This window comes from Aulonocara sp. 'chitande type north' Nkhata Bay, linkage group LG20 (genome assembly GCF_057382095.1).
Source record: "Aulonocara sp. 'chitande type north' Nkhata Bay isolate Kocher_YH1m ecotype deep benthic linkage group LG20, A_spYH_male_GT1.1, whole genome shotgun sequence".
In the NCBI taxonomy this organism is placed as follows: Eukaryota; Metazoa; Chordata; class Actinopteri; order Cichliformes; family Cichlidae; genus Aulonocara; species Aulonocara sp. 'chitande type north' Nkhata Bay.
In genome coordinates, this window is record NC_141363.1 from 19496542 (window position 1) to 19510290 (window position 13749).

At 44.8% G+C, this 13749-nt stretch overlaps 1 protein-coding gene across 3 annotated transcripts in view; it reads left to right on the top strand.

The window, feature by feature from the left end:
• The window catches only part of dnmt3bb.1 (DNA (cytosine-5-)-methyltransferase 3 beta, duplicate b.1), a 38907-nt gene extending 25561 nt beyond the window's left edge, over positions 1–13346 (top strand). For 2 of the 3 annotated variants that reach the window (XM_086276469.1, XM_086276470.1), the window contains 12 exons: positions 451–495; positions 589–665; positions 2002–2114; positions 2197–2380; positions 2567–2651; positions 3277–3422; positions 5985–6075; positions 6268–6416; positions 9634–9719; positions 9801–9870; positions 9954–10072; positions 10248–13346. In XM_086276469.1, coding sequence (XP_086132595.1) covers positions 451–495; positions 589–665; positions 2002–2114; positions 2197–2380; positions 2567–2651; positions 3277–3422; positions 5985–6075; positions 6268–6416; positions 9634–9719; positions 9801–9870; positions 9954–10072; positions 10248–10389 — 1307 coding nt within the window. In that variant the 3' untranslated portion in view covers positions 10390–13346. The remainder of the gene's footprint in view (positions 1–450; positions 496–588; positions 666–2001; positions 2115–2196; positions 2381–2566; positions 2652–3276; positions 3423–5984; positions 6076–6267; positions 6417–9633; positions 9720–9800; positions 9871–9953; positions 10073–10247) is intronic. The other variant, XM_086276471.1, reaches the window with a different exon arrangement.
• The last annotated feature ends 403 nt before the right edge of the window (positions 13347–13749 follow it).

Below are 13749 nucleotides of genomic sequence, written 5' to 3' on the forward strand. Positions count from 1 at the left end.
TGAACTGAGGGGCTGCCTCGAGGCCCAGTATTAAATAAAGAAGGATTATTATGATCTGAATCATGCAAAGCTACTCTGGTAGAGTTCAAGGTTAAACATAAAGAGCTGGAAATGAGCAACTCTCCCAACATCTCGGCTCATTTATGTGTAAATGTGTATTGAGAACAAAAATATCCAGTTCAGAGAATCATATTCAAACAATAAAGTGTGTGATTAGGACTAAACTACACTTAAAGCATAATGTTGGAAAAAATCAAGCTTTTATGTTTTTGAGAATGAAACAATTTATTAGAGATGATATTCTCAGCTGTTCTGTCTAACACAGATCTCATATCTATCAGTTTGTGCTTTCAGTTGAATTATTTTTGTTCTTTATGTTGGTTGAGTCGTATAAAGTTCGCAGTTTATGTCACTTTTCCTATTTTTACATCTCCTGTGCTTTCCTGCCAGAACAAATGGTGAATGAAGTTCTGAAGAATAAAAGAAGTATCGAAGGTAAACATTCCCACCTGTGTGTTTGTGACTCGTGATCCTTGGCAGGGAAATCCCACTTTGATCTTTGTGTTTTTCTGTGTGTGTCTTTGGCAGAGTTTTGTCTCTCTTGTGGGAAGACGAGTGCAACCTTCCACCCGCTGTTTGAAGGAGGCTTGTGCCCAACATGCAAGGTAGAGCGGCAGACACACGTCACATGATCCAGTGGCTACGGCGTGCGAGGACTCGTCAACGATACATATGACCCAGACGCTCGTAAAATTAAACTGCCGCATTAGTGTCTTCATATAAATTATAAATCTGTTTGGACTAATGAAAACCCCCTGCACACACACACACACACTCACACACACACACACACACTCACACACACACACACACACACTCACACACACACACACACACACACACACACTCACACACACACACACACACACTCACACACACACACACACACACTCACACACACACACTCGCACACACACACACACACACACACTCGCACACACACACTCGCACACACACACTCACACACACACACACACACACACGCACACACACACCCTGTAATATCGCCATTGGGCTACACGTTGGCTTTAAGCCAGTATTTGACAGGAGTCGTAAAGCTGGTTGTGTCAGAGGAAGTAACGCTCCGTAGTAAACAGAGTGAGAGTGGGGCGCTTTTGATGATGATGATGATGATGATGAAGGTGTTCTCAGCTGAACAGATTAAAGCGCTGAGTGACGGCGGCGTGGTGTAATTACCATACGAACGTCTGAAAGTAGAATAGATACGAAGCTGAGACGCTCTGGGTTCAGTGTGAGCAGCAGCAACAACACTTGCCCCGCTCACACACTCATCCATGGTTTCTAGCTAACGCTCACAGGCTAGTGCCTTGCCCAAAGATATTTGGCATGCAGACTGGAGCAGACGGGGAATTGAACCAGCAACCTTCTGATTAGAAAATCAAACTGCTGATAGTGATAATAACGCTGATAATATTTACACCGTGTCTATTATCTGATTCTTACAAACATGCAAACTGGTAACTCCCATTAACGAAACAGTCTGGGAGCCAAAATGATTTCTACTTCCTGTGTGGGCAGCGTGGGATTTTCCCAGGAGAAAAAAACAACGTGGCGCCGCGCAGTCGAATAAATGGTTACCCTGAAAAACGGCAGCTCGACACTCAGCTGCAGCTGTCGGGGCTTCGACCACAGAGCGTGTGGAGACTTCCTCCTGCTCTGTCATCATTCCAGATGTCGTTTATTAATCAGCTGCGAACGCTGAAGCTGACGCCCTCTTTGATTTCCTTATTTAAAAAGAAGAAAGAGCTTTTTGTCCCCTCCAGGAGAGGTTAAAGGTCAGAGAGCTTCATATTTGTTCTGTTCCTCTTTCATTACCTAACACAAAGTGTGCTGTTTGCTCAGGTCTGCCACGAACGAGCTTTTAATCTGAAGGGGCTTCCTGGTTGAATAAGTCATGAATGGTTTCCTGTGTGTATTCAGGACGTGTACCTGGAGATGTCCTACATGTACGACGACGACGGTTACCAGTCTTACTGCACCGTTTGCTGCGGCGGTCGAGAGGTTCTGCTCTGCGGCAACGTGAACTGCTGCAGGTCCGACGGACAGGAACAGGAAACACCATCTCCCCTCTTTGCCCCTCCCTCGGCTCACCTCCTCTCCGCCTGCTCCCTCCAGGTGTTTCTGCGTGGACTGTCTGGACATCCTGGTGGACCCGGGTGCGTCCGACCAGGCGCGCTATCTAGACCCGTGGCGATGCTACATGTGCCAGCCGCTGCTGCGGTACGGCGTCCTCAAACGACGGCACGACTGGAGCCTCAAGCTGCAGGAGTTCTTCGCCAACGATAACGGACAGGAGTTTGTGAGTTTCTTCTCAGATGTTTCGTGTCTTTATCTGATCTTGTAAAGCACACCTGATGAAATCACACGGGTAGCTCTGTGCCCCTCGTGTGCACGGCGGGAGCAGCAGGACGAACGCTGCGTTTGGTTTCTGACCCGTCGGCTGAGCATCAGGTCTCATTTCTGTTGCTTTCTGTTTGCCTTTCAGGAGAAGCCAAAGATTTACCCAGCAGTCCCTGCAGAGCAGAGACGACCAATCAGAGTGCTGTCCCTGTTTGACGGCATTGCCACAGGTGAGGATGAAGGCGAGCTCAGGCTTAGGTTCAATAATAAACCATCGTTTTCCCCTCTGCAGATATTTAGGGTGTGTTTTGTTGAAATAAATAATCAGCCGCCTCTGCAGAGAGTCTCCCGTCCTGCAAACTGACTCCAAATCATCCAAGTTGTTCTGCAGCTGGTGGTCCTGCTTCTGGTCACCGTACCGGCTCACGGACAGATTCTCCACCTGCTGCATGTTCTGGTGAACCAGGACTGCCGTCACCAGCTGCAGTCCAACGTGGAGGTGGAGAACAGCGGTGGTCAACACACCAGCAACAGATCCTAACGGACGCCGACTGCTGAGAGCAGTCAGTTTAGTGGTCGGGCTACATTCCCACCCGTGGTCAGGTGTGGTCACAGGTGAAGTTATGTGTTTCCTCTGAAGGATGGCCGGCTCAGAGAGACAGGCGAGGAGCTCAGAGCCGCTACTGTGTGTGTGTGTGTGTGTGTGTGTGTGTGTGTGTGTGTCTGTGTGTGTGTGTGTGTGTGTGTGTGTGTCTGTGTGTGTGTGTCTGTGTGTGTGTGTGTGTGTGTGTGTGTGTGTGTCTGTGTGTGTCTGTGTGTGTGATCCTCTGTAAAGATGAGCGTGTTTGTTTCCAGGCTACCTGGTCCTGAGAGATCTGGGTTTTAAGGTGGGTCAGTATGTGGCATCGGAGGTGTGCGAGGACTCCATCTCAGTGGGCGTCGTCAGGCATGAAGGAAAGATCAAGTACGTCCACGATGTGAGGAACATCACCAAGAAAAATGTAAGCAGGACAACGAATTTCTGCTTTGTTGTATTTTCAGCCTGATGTTCGAGCTCAAACTGACTGAAATAAAACCAGTGAAACAGAATCAGTCTGCTGCCCCCTGCTGGGCTGTGAAGCTGGTGCCAGTCAGCTACAAGAGGTTATTTACACAAATAAATAAAAACTTTATTTTCATCAGTTTACATCAAGTATTTGAAAAAATCCAATATTGTTAAAAACATCTTAGATGGTCTGATCTGGAATCTTAAATCTGATCATCTGAGCATTAACATAAAGCTTTAGCTCTCTGTGGATTTACCTCAACAATTATAGTCAAATATGGCTGAAGTGAAACTTTCAGTAAGTAACCCAGAGTTTAATGTAATACCTTTATCACAAACACAGAGTCCGAACAGTTAAGCTCACTCCTCATACGGACACTCGGGCTGTGTCCCAGCTCAGGGTCTGCAGCCTTGGAGGACGCAGCCTTCGCGGTCTACGTGGGCCGCGTCCTCCGAAGACCGAGAAGGTTGGAAGTGCGAGGCTGTGAAATGGTCGATCTAGTCTTTGTTGTGCTGTTGTTGCCTAGCAACCATGATACTAACCGCGAGACACGTTACATACAGCTTTGTGTGACAGAAATGAAGGAGAAAAATGTTTTGTTGGTCATTCATTTTTGTCATGACATCACTTTGATTAGTTGAGTATCTGAGGCTGTTGGGCTGAACAGTCATTTAAGATTAGTTAGTAAATAACAATCAGCTGATGTTGTTCATGAGACTAAAGTCATCTCACTGTGTAATGTAAATATAATATGGCCAATGTTATAGTTATTATATGTATCATGATTAGTTATTACAGCAGTGAGTTTGAACTCTGGGTCAAACACTGAGCTTCAGCAAAGATTCAAGTCGCAGTTATTTATGTTTCCTGTCAAGTATCTGTGACAGTGCATATACAGATGTGTTATACATAAGAGACAAATATTATTCTTTTAATATGTTGGTACTAAATGTGGCTCAATGCTTACATACATGTGTAAAAGCAAATGTAGGAGCTGTGATAACTGTGTCTGATAGAATGAAGAGTCGACTGATATATGAAATATTCCTTTATTGGGTGAGAAAATCAGACCATGTCATAACTGCTGTAAGTCACACAGAATAGACATCAGAGCCTTAAACAGGCTGACGTCTGCTAAATGGGTCAAACTGGGCAGAAAGTCTACAAACACATAACATCCTTATAGAATATGATGTAACACTATAGATCAACTTAGCTCAGAATATATAAAGCATATAAACAGTTACAGCAATATGATGCAACAAACACAGCAGCTGCTGATCCAAAATACTCAAAGCTTCATAGAACTGAAACCAACATTTATTTTAGCTCCATCCTGCTGCTGATACAGACTTTAGGTTTCTGAACATTAAACTTGTTGCTGCCTTTCATAGTGTGTAACTTGAAGGCCCTGAGTACTCTGAGTACTTTCTCCCACACTGGAAACACTGGGATGATCACATTATGTGAACATTACCTAATAAGACTGATTCAGCACAGACAGTTCTGTTAAACTTTCCTAGCAGTCCTTCACAAACAGGGAACAGTCTGTCTATTCTCTCCATCTGTCAGCTGCTGCTGGCTCTTCCTCCTCCTCTTCCTCACACACTGCTGAGTTTGTCCTGGTGGATCATCAGGGCTGCAAAGCCTCACAGATGATGTGCAGCAGTGGGTCCCTCAGTCTGTCCTCACTCTGGACACTTGCAGTCGTCACACATGGAAATCAAATGTGTGATAAGCTGCAGGATTCAGACACAAGTGTAACTTATAAACACACGTTCATACTTTTATTCCACAATCAGAGAGAATCCTGCTTGTGCCGTGATGTTCAGGACTGCAAACCGAGCAGCATCACTGACTTTCAGCTTGTTGTGTTTGTGGATATATGACTGACTTTAATTATCCATCAAATCACCACATTCTCTGTAGGATTAAGGTCGACTATATATATATGTAGAAGTAGAATCAGGAGAGAAGGTCAGACTGAAGACAAAGCACAAGCAACACAGGACTACCAAAATAAAACAGGAAATACATAAGAGGCACGCCGCGTCACGTTCCCTTCTTCACACTTATTCCTCGGTTGTGTTCAGAGGACGGTTTAAACAGCGTTCGTGTTGAGGATAAAGTTTCTACACTTTTTATTATTGACAAACTTCCGAGGTTCAAGCCTCAGAACAGGAACGGTTGATGACTTCCTTCTTTAATAATGAACGTTTATTCGCTGAATATTGGGCGGCACTGGACTGTTGCATCAGCTGGAGCTTTGCAAAGTCTTTTCTTTCTAATAATCATTGTAAACATCACATATGAACACAGGGAGACACAACCCTTCGAATCAGACAATCGTACCCTCTGCTGCTTCACGTTTACCTAAACGTTATTTAATCAGCTGTTTCACTCTTTTTATTCAGATTAGTTTTAAACTTCAACTCTTTTATTGGCCGAAACATTAAACTCATCCTGTCGTATTGAAAACAGGAACTGTGTTCTGTCTGATTTTGTCATCTCGCTCAGATTCAGGAGTGGGGTCCGTTTGACCTGGTGATCGGAGGAAGTCCCTGCAACGACCTCTCCATCGTCAATCCTGCCAGGAAGGGCCTGTACGGTGAGTCCCTGAGTGCATTCTGGGTATATTTAACGTGTGTTTTGGTGATTTTCTACTCTTTTAAAGGCACTAAAGCCACACAGCGTGATAGTTTAACTCTTTAAAGGTTGTTTCTGATGCAGCGATAATCTGCCTGCGTATTCCTAGTTCGATTTTAGCGTTCTTGACTGTTGATGGTTTTTGTCTCTCCAGAAGGCACGGGCAGGTTGTTCTTCGAGTTTTATCGACTTCTGAGCGAAGCCAAGCCCAAGGACGGCGAGAACCGCCCATTTTTCTGGATGTTTGAGAACGTGGTCGCCATGGCCATTAACGACAAGAGGGACATCTCGCGGTTCCTGGAGGTCAGTCACATGGGTGGAGAGCAGGCCTGTGCAGTAAATGGAGTTAAAGTTCAGGAAATCTGCTTAAAGTTGCTTCCTCAACATTTCCAACAAGTGTGTTCTGACAGACATGTTTGATTGCTGCAGGTTTCTGGAGGCAGTGTTGTTGAAATGTATTCCACTACGGATTACAGATTACATGCCCCAAAATGTAGTTTGGTCATATTCTGTTAAGTTACCCACTGTGAGTAACGTATTCTGAATACAGGGAGTGCAGAATTATTAGGCAAGTTGTATTTTTGAGGAATAATTTTATTATTGAATAACAACCATGTTCTCAATGAACCCAAAAAACTCATTAATATCAAAGCTGAATGTTTTTGGAAGTAGTTTTTAGTTTGTTTTTAGTTTGAGCTATTTTAGGGGGATATCTGTGTGTGCAGGTGACTATTGCTGTGCAGAATTATTAGGCAACTTAACAAAAAACCAATATATACCCTTTCTTGCCAGCCACGCTGTGGAGTACTTGGACGCGTGTGATGGAGCATTGTCCTGCATGAAAATCATGTTTTTCTTGAAGGATGCAGACTTCTTCCTGTACCACTGCTTGAAGAAGGTGTCTTCCAGAAACTGGCAGTAGGACTGGGAGTTGAGCTTGACTCCATCCTCAACCCGAAAAGGCCCCACAAGCTCATCTTTGATGATACCAGCCCAAACCAGTACTCCACCTCCACCTTGCTGGCGTCTGAGTGGGACTGGAGCTCTCTGCCCTTTACCAATCCAGCCACGGGCCCATCCATCTGGCCCATCAAGACTCACTCTCATTTCATCAGTCCATAAAACCTTAGAAAAACCAGTCTTGAGATATTTCTTGGCCCAGTCTTGACGTTTCAGCTTGTGTGTCTTGTTCAGTGGTGGTCGTCTTTCAGCCTTTCTTACCTTGGCCATGTCTCTGAGTATTGCACACCTTGTGCTTTTGGGCACTCCAGTGATGTTGCAGCTCTGAAATATGGCCAAACTGGTGGCAAGTGGCATCTTGGCAGCTGCACGCTTGACTTTTCTCAGTTCATGGGCAGTTATTTTGCGCCTTGGTTTTTCCACACGCTTCTTGCGACCCTGTTGACTATTTTGAATGAAACGCTTGATTGTTCGATGATCACGCTTCAGAAGCTTTGCAATTTTGAGACTGCTGCATCCCTCTGCAAGATATCTCACTATTTTTGACTTTTCTGAGCCTGTCAAGTCCTTCTTTTGACCCATTTTGCCAAAGGAAAGGACGTTGCCTAATAATTATGCACACCTGATATAGGGTGTTGATGTCATTAGACCACACCCCTTCTCATTACAGAGATGCACATCACCTAATATGCTTAATTGGTAGTAGGCTTTCCAGCCTATACAGCTTGGAGTAAGACAACATGCATGAAGAGGATGATGTGGACAAAATACTCATTTGCCTAATAATTCTGCACTCCCTGTACTTTGGATTACTTAATATATTAAGATTTAAAAATGTAGTTGGTATTGCTTTAAGAACTGCACATGATTATTTGCAGCTAGCAGGTTGTCAATGCTAACAGTCAGTGTTGGGAACGTCATCATCATCAGGTGACTTCTTCAGTCTCAGCTGACTGCAGGTTTCCCCAGTCACCGGTCTCCAACCTTTTTGCGCCACGGACCGGTTTGTGCCCGACAATATTTTCACAGACCGGCCTTTAAGGTGTCGCGGATAAATACAACAAAATAAAACTAATACCAGTACTGAAAAAAAGAAGATTTATTCATAACACACGTGAAAAGACCCAGGAAAACCGAGTTATTGATAAAAACGATAACCAAATAACGCTGAAAACCGATAAAAACCATGAAAACCAGACATTTCACACCTGAGCCTCAACTCTCGCGGCCCGGTACCAAGCGACTCACGGACCGGTACCGGTCCGAGGCCCGGGGGTTGGGGACCGCTGTTATGAACAGTACATTTGCATAATGACTGAAACCAGCCCACTGAAGGAACAATGGGCTGGGAGGTCATTTACATGATCATTAATTCTCATGGTCATTGATCAAAGCCCACTGATCAATGGCCATGAGTACCACTGACAGAGAGTTGGGGAATGGCTGTATTCACAGCATTGTTAGATGTAACAGAGGTACCCCCAGGCCCCCTGCCTGCTGGCACTTTCTCCATCCATCGGCGGGGTAATCTCATTGGTTCATTTCGTCTGCTTGTTAGTCACACATCTGTTCAGGTGGACTTTTGTACCACGTAGATTCAACATGTCTCAGATGGTCAAACAGCCACTGCCCTGAAATCTGTTGTAGTGTATTTGGTCCATATGGTGTCCTTGTTTCAGTGACGTACTCCGAGTGATCCGGGAGCCACAAAATCGTGAAATTATATGAATATAAATCCTCAGAAACTGAGCTGAATTATTTTAATTTATGACCGTAGATATTAAAAGTGGATTTACATGCCTGGTCTGTGGTGTGAGTTACAGACGTAACATTGGTGCTGCTAACACCTCCTGAGACTCAGCTGGCAGTTAGATGGTAAATGGCCTGGATTTGTGTAGCGCTTTAATCTACACCCATTCACACACACATTCACACACTGGTGATGGCAGCTACATTGTAGCCACAGCCACCCTGGGGCGCACTGACAGAGGCGAGGCTGCCGGACACTGGCGCCACCGGGCCCTCTGACCACCACCAGTAGGCAACGGGTGAAGTGTCTCGCCCAAGGACACAACGACCGAGACTGTCCGAGCTGGGGCTCGAACCGGCAACCTTCCGATTACAAGGCGAACTCCCAACTCTTGAGCCACGATCGCGAGCAGGAGGAGCGGTGGAAACGTTTTGGGTGTAAATTCAGGACAAGTTTGAGAGCTCAAATACATAAGAAAACAAGTAACTTGAATATACAGATGATGATAGCGTCGGGAAGAAACATCTTTGCTCCCTGCACAAGCCTGAAAACTGAATCTGCAGGACGTCTAAACAACGTTAAGATTCCGTTAAAGATGAAAAGACGACGCCTCGGTCCTTCCTACTGTGACGAGCTTACAAACATCATTTACTCGACATATTTAAAAATGTTTTGAGATTTAAAAAAAATGTCCGTCTGCTGATCTGGATCATTTTTCACGGCTCTGAGAACATGTGGTGTAAAAACCCGTCTGTGTGTTCATGAGTAATTATGGGATGTATTCAGTTATTTGTCAACCTTGCTTTGCAGTGTAACCCTGTGATGATTGATGCCATCGAGGTCTCTGCTGCTCACCGTGCTCGATACTTCTGGGGAAACCTGCCGGGGATGAACAGGTGAGCAGATGCTTCATCAGAAACTCGCCCGGCATTGTGAGGGCAGACGGAGTGAACAGTGTGATCTCTCCTGTGCTTCAGGCCCCTGTGCGCCTCAGGGATGGACAAGCTACAGCTGCAGGACTGTCTGGATCACGGCCGAGTGGCAAAGGTTGGTCACGTACACCGTGAAAAGAAACGTTTTCACGTGCAGGTTTTGTGTGCTAGACTGACGACGCGTCTGTTGTCTCGTAGTTTGGAAAGGTGCGCACCATCACTACTCGCTCCAACTCCATCAAACAGGGGAAAGACCAGCACTTCCCCGTGCTGATGAATGGGAAGGAGGACATCCTGTGGTGCACCGAGCTGGAGAGGTGAGCGGACAACACTCGCGCTGCTGCTTTTGGCAGTTACACTGTGAAAGGGTCCAGTGCGATGCATCCCAGCTAACGTGCTGACGACACCGGCATTCGCTCGGTCTTCTTTCTCACTGTGCACAAAAACTTTAAATATACCATCTTCAGCCGGTTGGTCTTCTCCCCTCTGCAGGATTTTTGGTTTCCCCGTCCACTACACTGACGTGTCCAACATGGGTCGCGGCGCCCGGCAGAAGCTCCTGGGCCGGTCTTGGAGCGTCCCCGTCATCAGGCATCTGTTCGCTCCGCTCAAAGACTACTTTGCCTGTGAATAAGAAGAAAGCCGCCATCACCAGCAAACACACACACACCAGCTTTTTTATCAAGAACCGTCAGCAGCCAGCCGTTTCCTCCCCTCCGTCGGACATTTTGGAAGGCAAATGGCCGGTTTGACAAAACGTCAGCGCGGCGGGGAAACGGTTCGAGATGCTGCCTGGATTCTGCCTTAGATCCACATAACACACACTAACACAGATTCACAGCTTAGAGAAAGACGTCGGCTGCCCTGGAAACAGAGGGGGCGGAGTCTAGTCAGGTGAGCAAAGGTGAGATGGGTAAGGAGGCCAGTAGGGCGATTCGCCATTCATCGGGGAGTTAAAAGGGAACGATGACACCCATGCCTTTGCTTTGTTAACATTAGGACTGTAGCGTGACTTTAATAGGATTTTAGCTTCATTTAAACGCTCTTGGAAGGCATCGTTTTTAAGATAACACCTAGAAGTTTTAGAAGATGGAGAACGGCGTAGTAGCGAGCTTTCAATCTCAAACAAAAACACTTTAAAAGTGACTTGAACCAAAGGCGGAGCTGACGTCCTGTTCCTGTTTTACCCGCCGAGGTCAGTCCGCCGTAATGATGCTGTGGCTTCTGGTCCAAACTTTGTGAGTGCACTCAACAGTAAAACTGCTGCAGGATGTTTTTAAAGGACCAAACTAAGAAACCCTCATTGGGGAAGTTGATCGGTATAAGCTACTGACCTGAAGCTAACCTGGAAACATGAGACGGGATTTAGCTTTATATTTAGATCACTTTATATTGATAGACTTTGTTGATTTTAGGAAATAAAAGTACTTTTGTTTACTCCTTTTTATATTAGCACACTAGTTTCAAGTGGCTGTATTTTACTTTTTCGTTGTTCCTCTGACTTTCAGTCTGTTCAAGGGTTTTTGCATGTTAAAGGTTTGCAAAGTCGAACCCAAAGAAAACACTGCTGCTGAACTGCCTCACACGCCAGTCCAGACTTTTCTCTGTCACCACGTAACTCGCTGGTGTGACAGCCGTTAAACCGGTGCGTAGTCAGGAACGCTCAAATAAATGACAAAAGAAGAAGTTAGTTTAGTGTTAGTTTGGTGGTAAATGGTGTTTGAATGTTTTAATACAGCCAAAAACTTCATAGAGCTAATTAAACATTCGTGTACATTTCAAAAAAGGGAACAAATAGGAAGCTATTTACACCAAAGTAAAGCTTTCTAAATTCAGAGCTAATACTCTGGAGGCATAACAGCGATGTCACCTGACTGAATCAGTATTCTCATCAGTGATATTTGAATGTAAAAATATTTTGAACAACAAATGCTAAACAATGGCTTGGATACAAAGTTAAAAGTCACAGAAAAGTCTGCTGGTTACATATGTAACAAGCTCCGGATGAATCCGACCAATCGGAGCAGGCCACAGAGAGTCCTCACAGCTCCTTTTTATAGAGGTGGTTAAAAAAGTATCACTTTATCACACAAACTGACCAATCAGAGCAGACTGTGCTTGTCAGGAAGGAGAGAGCCTTAAAAACAAGCGTTTAGGTCAAAGGTTGAACAGGTGTATAAAGAAATGCGTTTTATTTTGAGTTTGTAGCGAGCGTGATGTGGGCGCGCTCAGGATGTTGTCACGGCGATCTCTTCAGTATCTCTTTGGATACTTGAAACAAGCTGATGCAGAAAGACAAAAACTGAAAGGCAGGGAGGGGCTCATCTTCTGTTAATGTCTGCAGACAGCTGATGAATGCAGTCATGACGTTTGTGCTACTGTAGATGTTTTGTTACTGTAACAGGCAGATGCCATTTTATTAGAATCCAGGAAAGGCTGCGAGTCTCTGAGCGTTAGTGTGCGGCCTCACAGCTCTTCCTATTCCACCGAGAGGGAGAAACACTGGTGACCACGCCTCGGCTGTGAAAGGTCACAACTGCTGTTCATCGACGATGTTTCCAGAAAACGTAACGAGAAACCATCTCGCGGTGCTGTTTCCTGGTCTGTGTGGAGAACGTGTGTTTTAGAGTCCTTAGCGCTCTCTGTTGCTGCCCTTCTGATAAGGACGTTTCAGCCAAATCCGTGTTTCTGAGATGATGTGAACTCTCGTGACTACTTTATTCTAGATCGTCGATTTCCCAAAAGAAGTTCCACGCCACTGCGACGCAGGTGAAGCGTGTTTCAGCGCGGCCCCCACACAGCGCCATCTATGGGTAGCAGTCCTGAAACACTTGTTGGTTTCTTGTTAACTGGAACACTTTGAAATGCTGTTTTAAGGCCGTCACCAAACCAAAGTGAACGGGTATTACCTCCTACACCATCACGTCTGTGAGCACATGCTGTAGCCGTCTGCTCTCTGTATAAACAGCTTCTATTTTATCACTGGAACTTTGGTTTTTTTCAGTGTTCATGTGTACTGTATCGATAGAAAGGTTTACAAGTGTTTTAACTCACATTTGACTAAGAACTGCATCTTATTTTGAAAAATGCACAAGTCTTTGTAAAGACCCTTTTTGACTTTCAGGCTCTTTTACAGATGTGGTGCTTCAAAAGTCACTTCAAGTGCCGCCAGGATCTTTTTCCTGAGTTGAACGGCCTTTCACAAACCAAAAGCTTCATGTTTACATGCTTCATTAATAACTGCTGAACTCGTTGAATGTTTTTGCTGGAAAACAAAAGGTTTTTTTAAACATTTTATATGATAGTTTATATTAACACAGTATAAAGCTCGCTTTCTAATGTTCTAGTGCAGAGTAGCTCATATTAATAAGAAGTTATTGATGTTTTTTTTATGAAAAGTGAGGACGCCTGTGTGTGACCTATAATCCCATTGAAATTTTTTCTTTTACCTTTTTATAAATCTTCTATGAAAAAGCCAAAAAAAACATTTTTACAGTTTATTTTATTAGAGGAAAACATTGCTGTATTTTTGTGTACTTTCTATAGCAGCATATATAATTTTTACTCAATAAAATGCAGAAAAAACCTAAATATGGCCGTGCCCAATGTTATGCTTCTTTTTGCTTCATCCACTAATGATTTGTATTGACTTCTTTGGTGCAGTGTCACAGGGACCGTTCACACTGTGCCAGCAGGGGTTAAAGTGGGATTTGGCTGCTGGGCGGGGCCTAGGATCAGGTCCAAAAGTTCAGCATGAAGAAAAGATTCACTGAGAAATAAGTGACATGATGACTTGTTTCGTGAACCTGTGGGGCAGCACAGGGGTTTCCCCTTGGTCCTGGATGCTTGTGAAGCGGTGATCAGCTGGCCTCTGCTGCTCTCAATTAAAAAGCACATGAGCTGGTGTTCCACAGCTGATGTACAGCAATTCAGTTTTATTTATATAGCACCAAATCATAACAAAGATCACCTTAACACATTTTGTACACTAAGG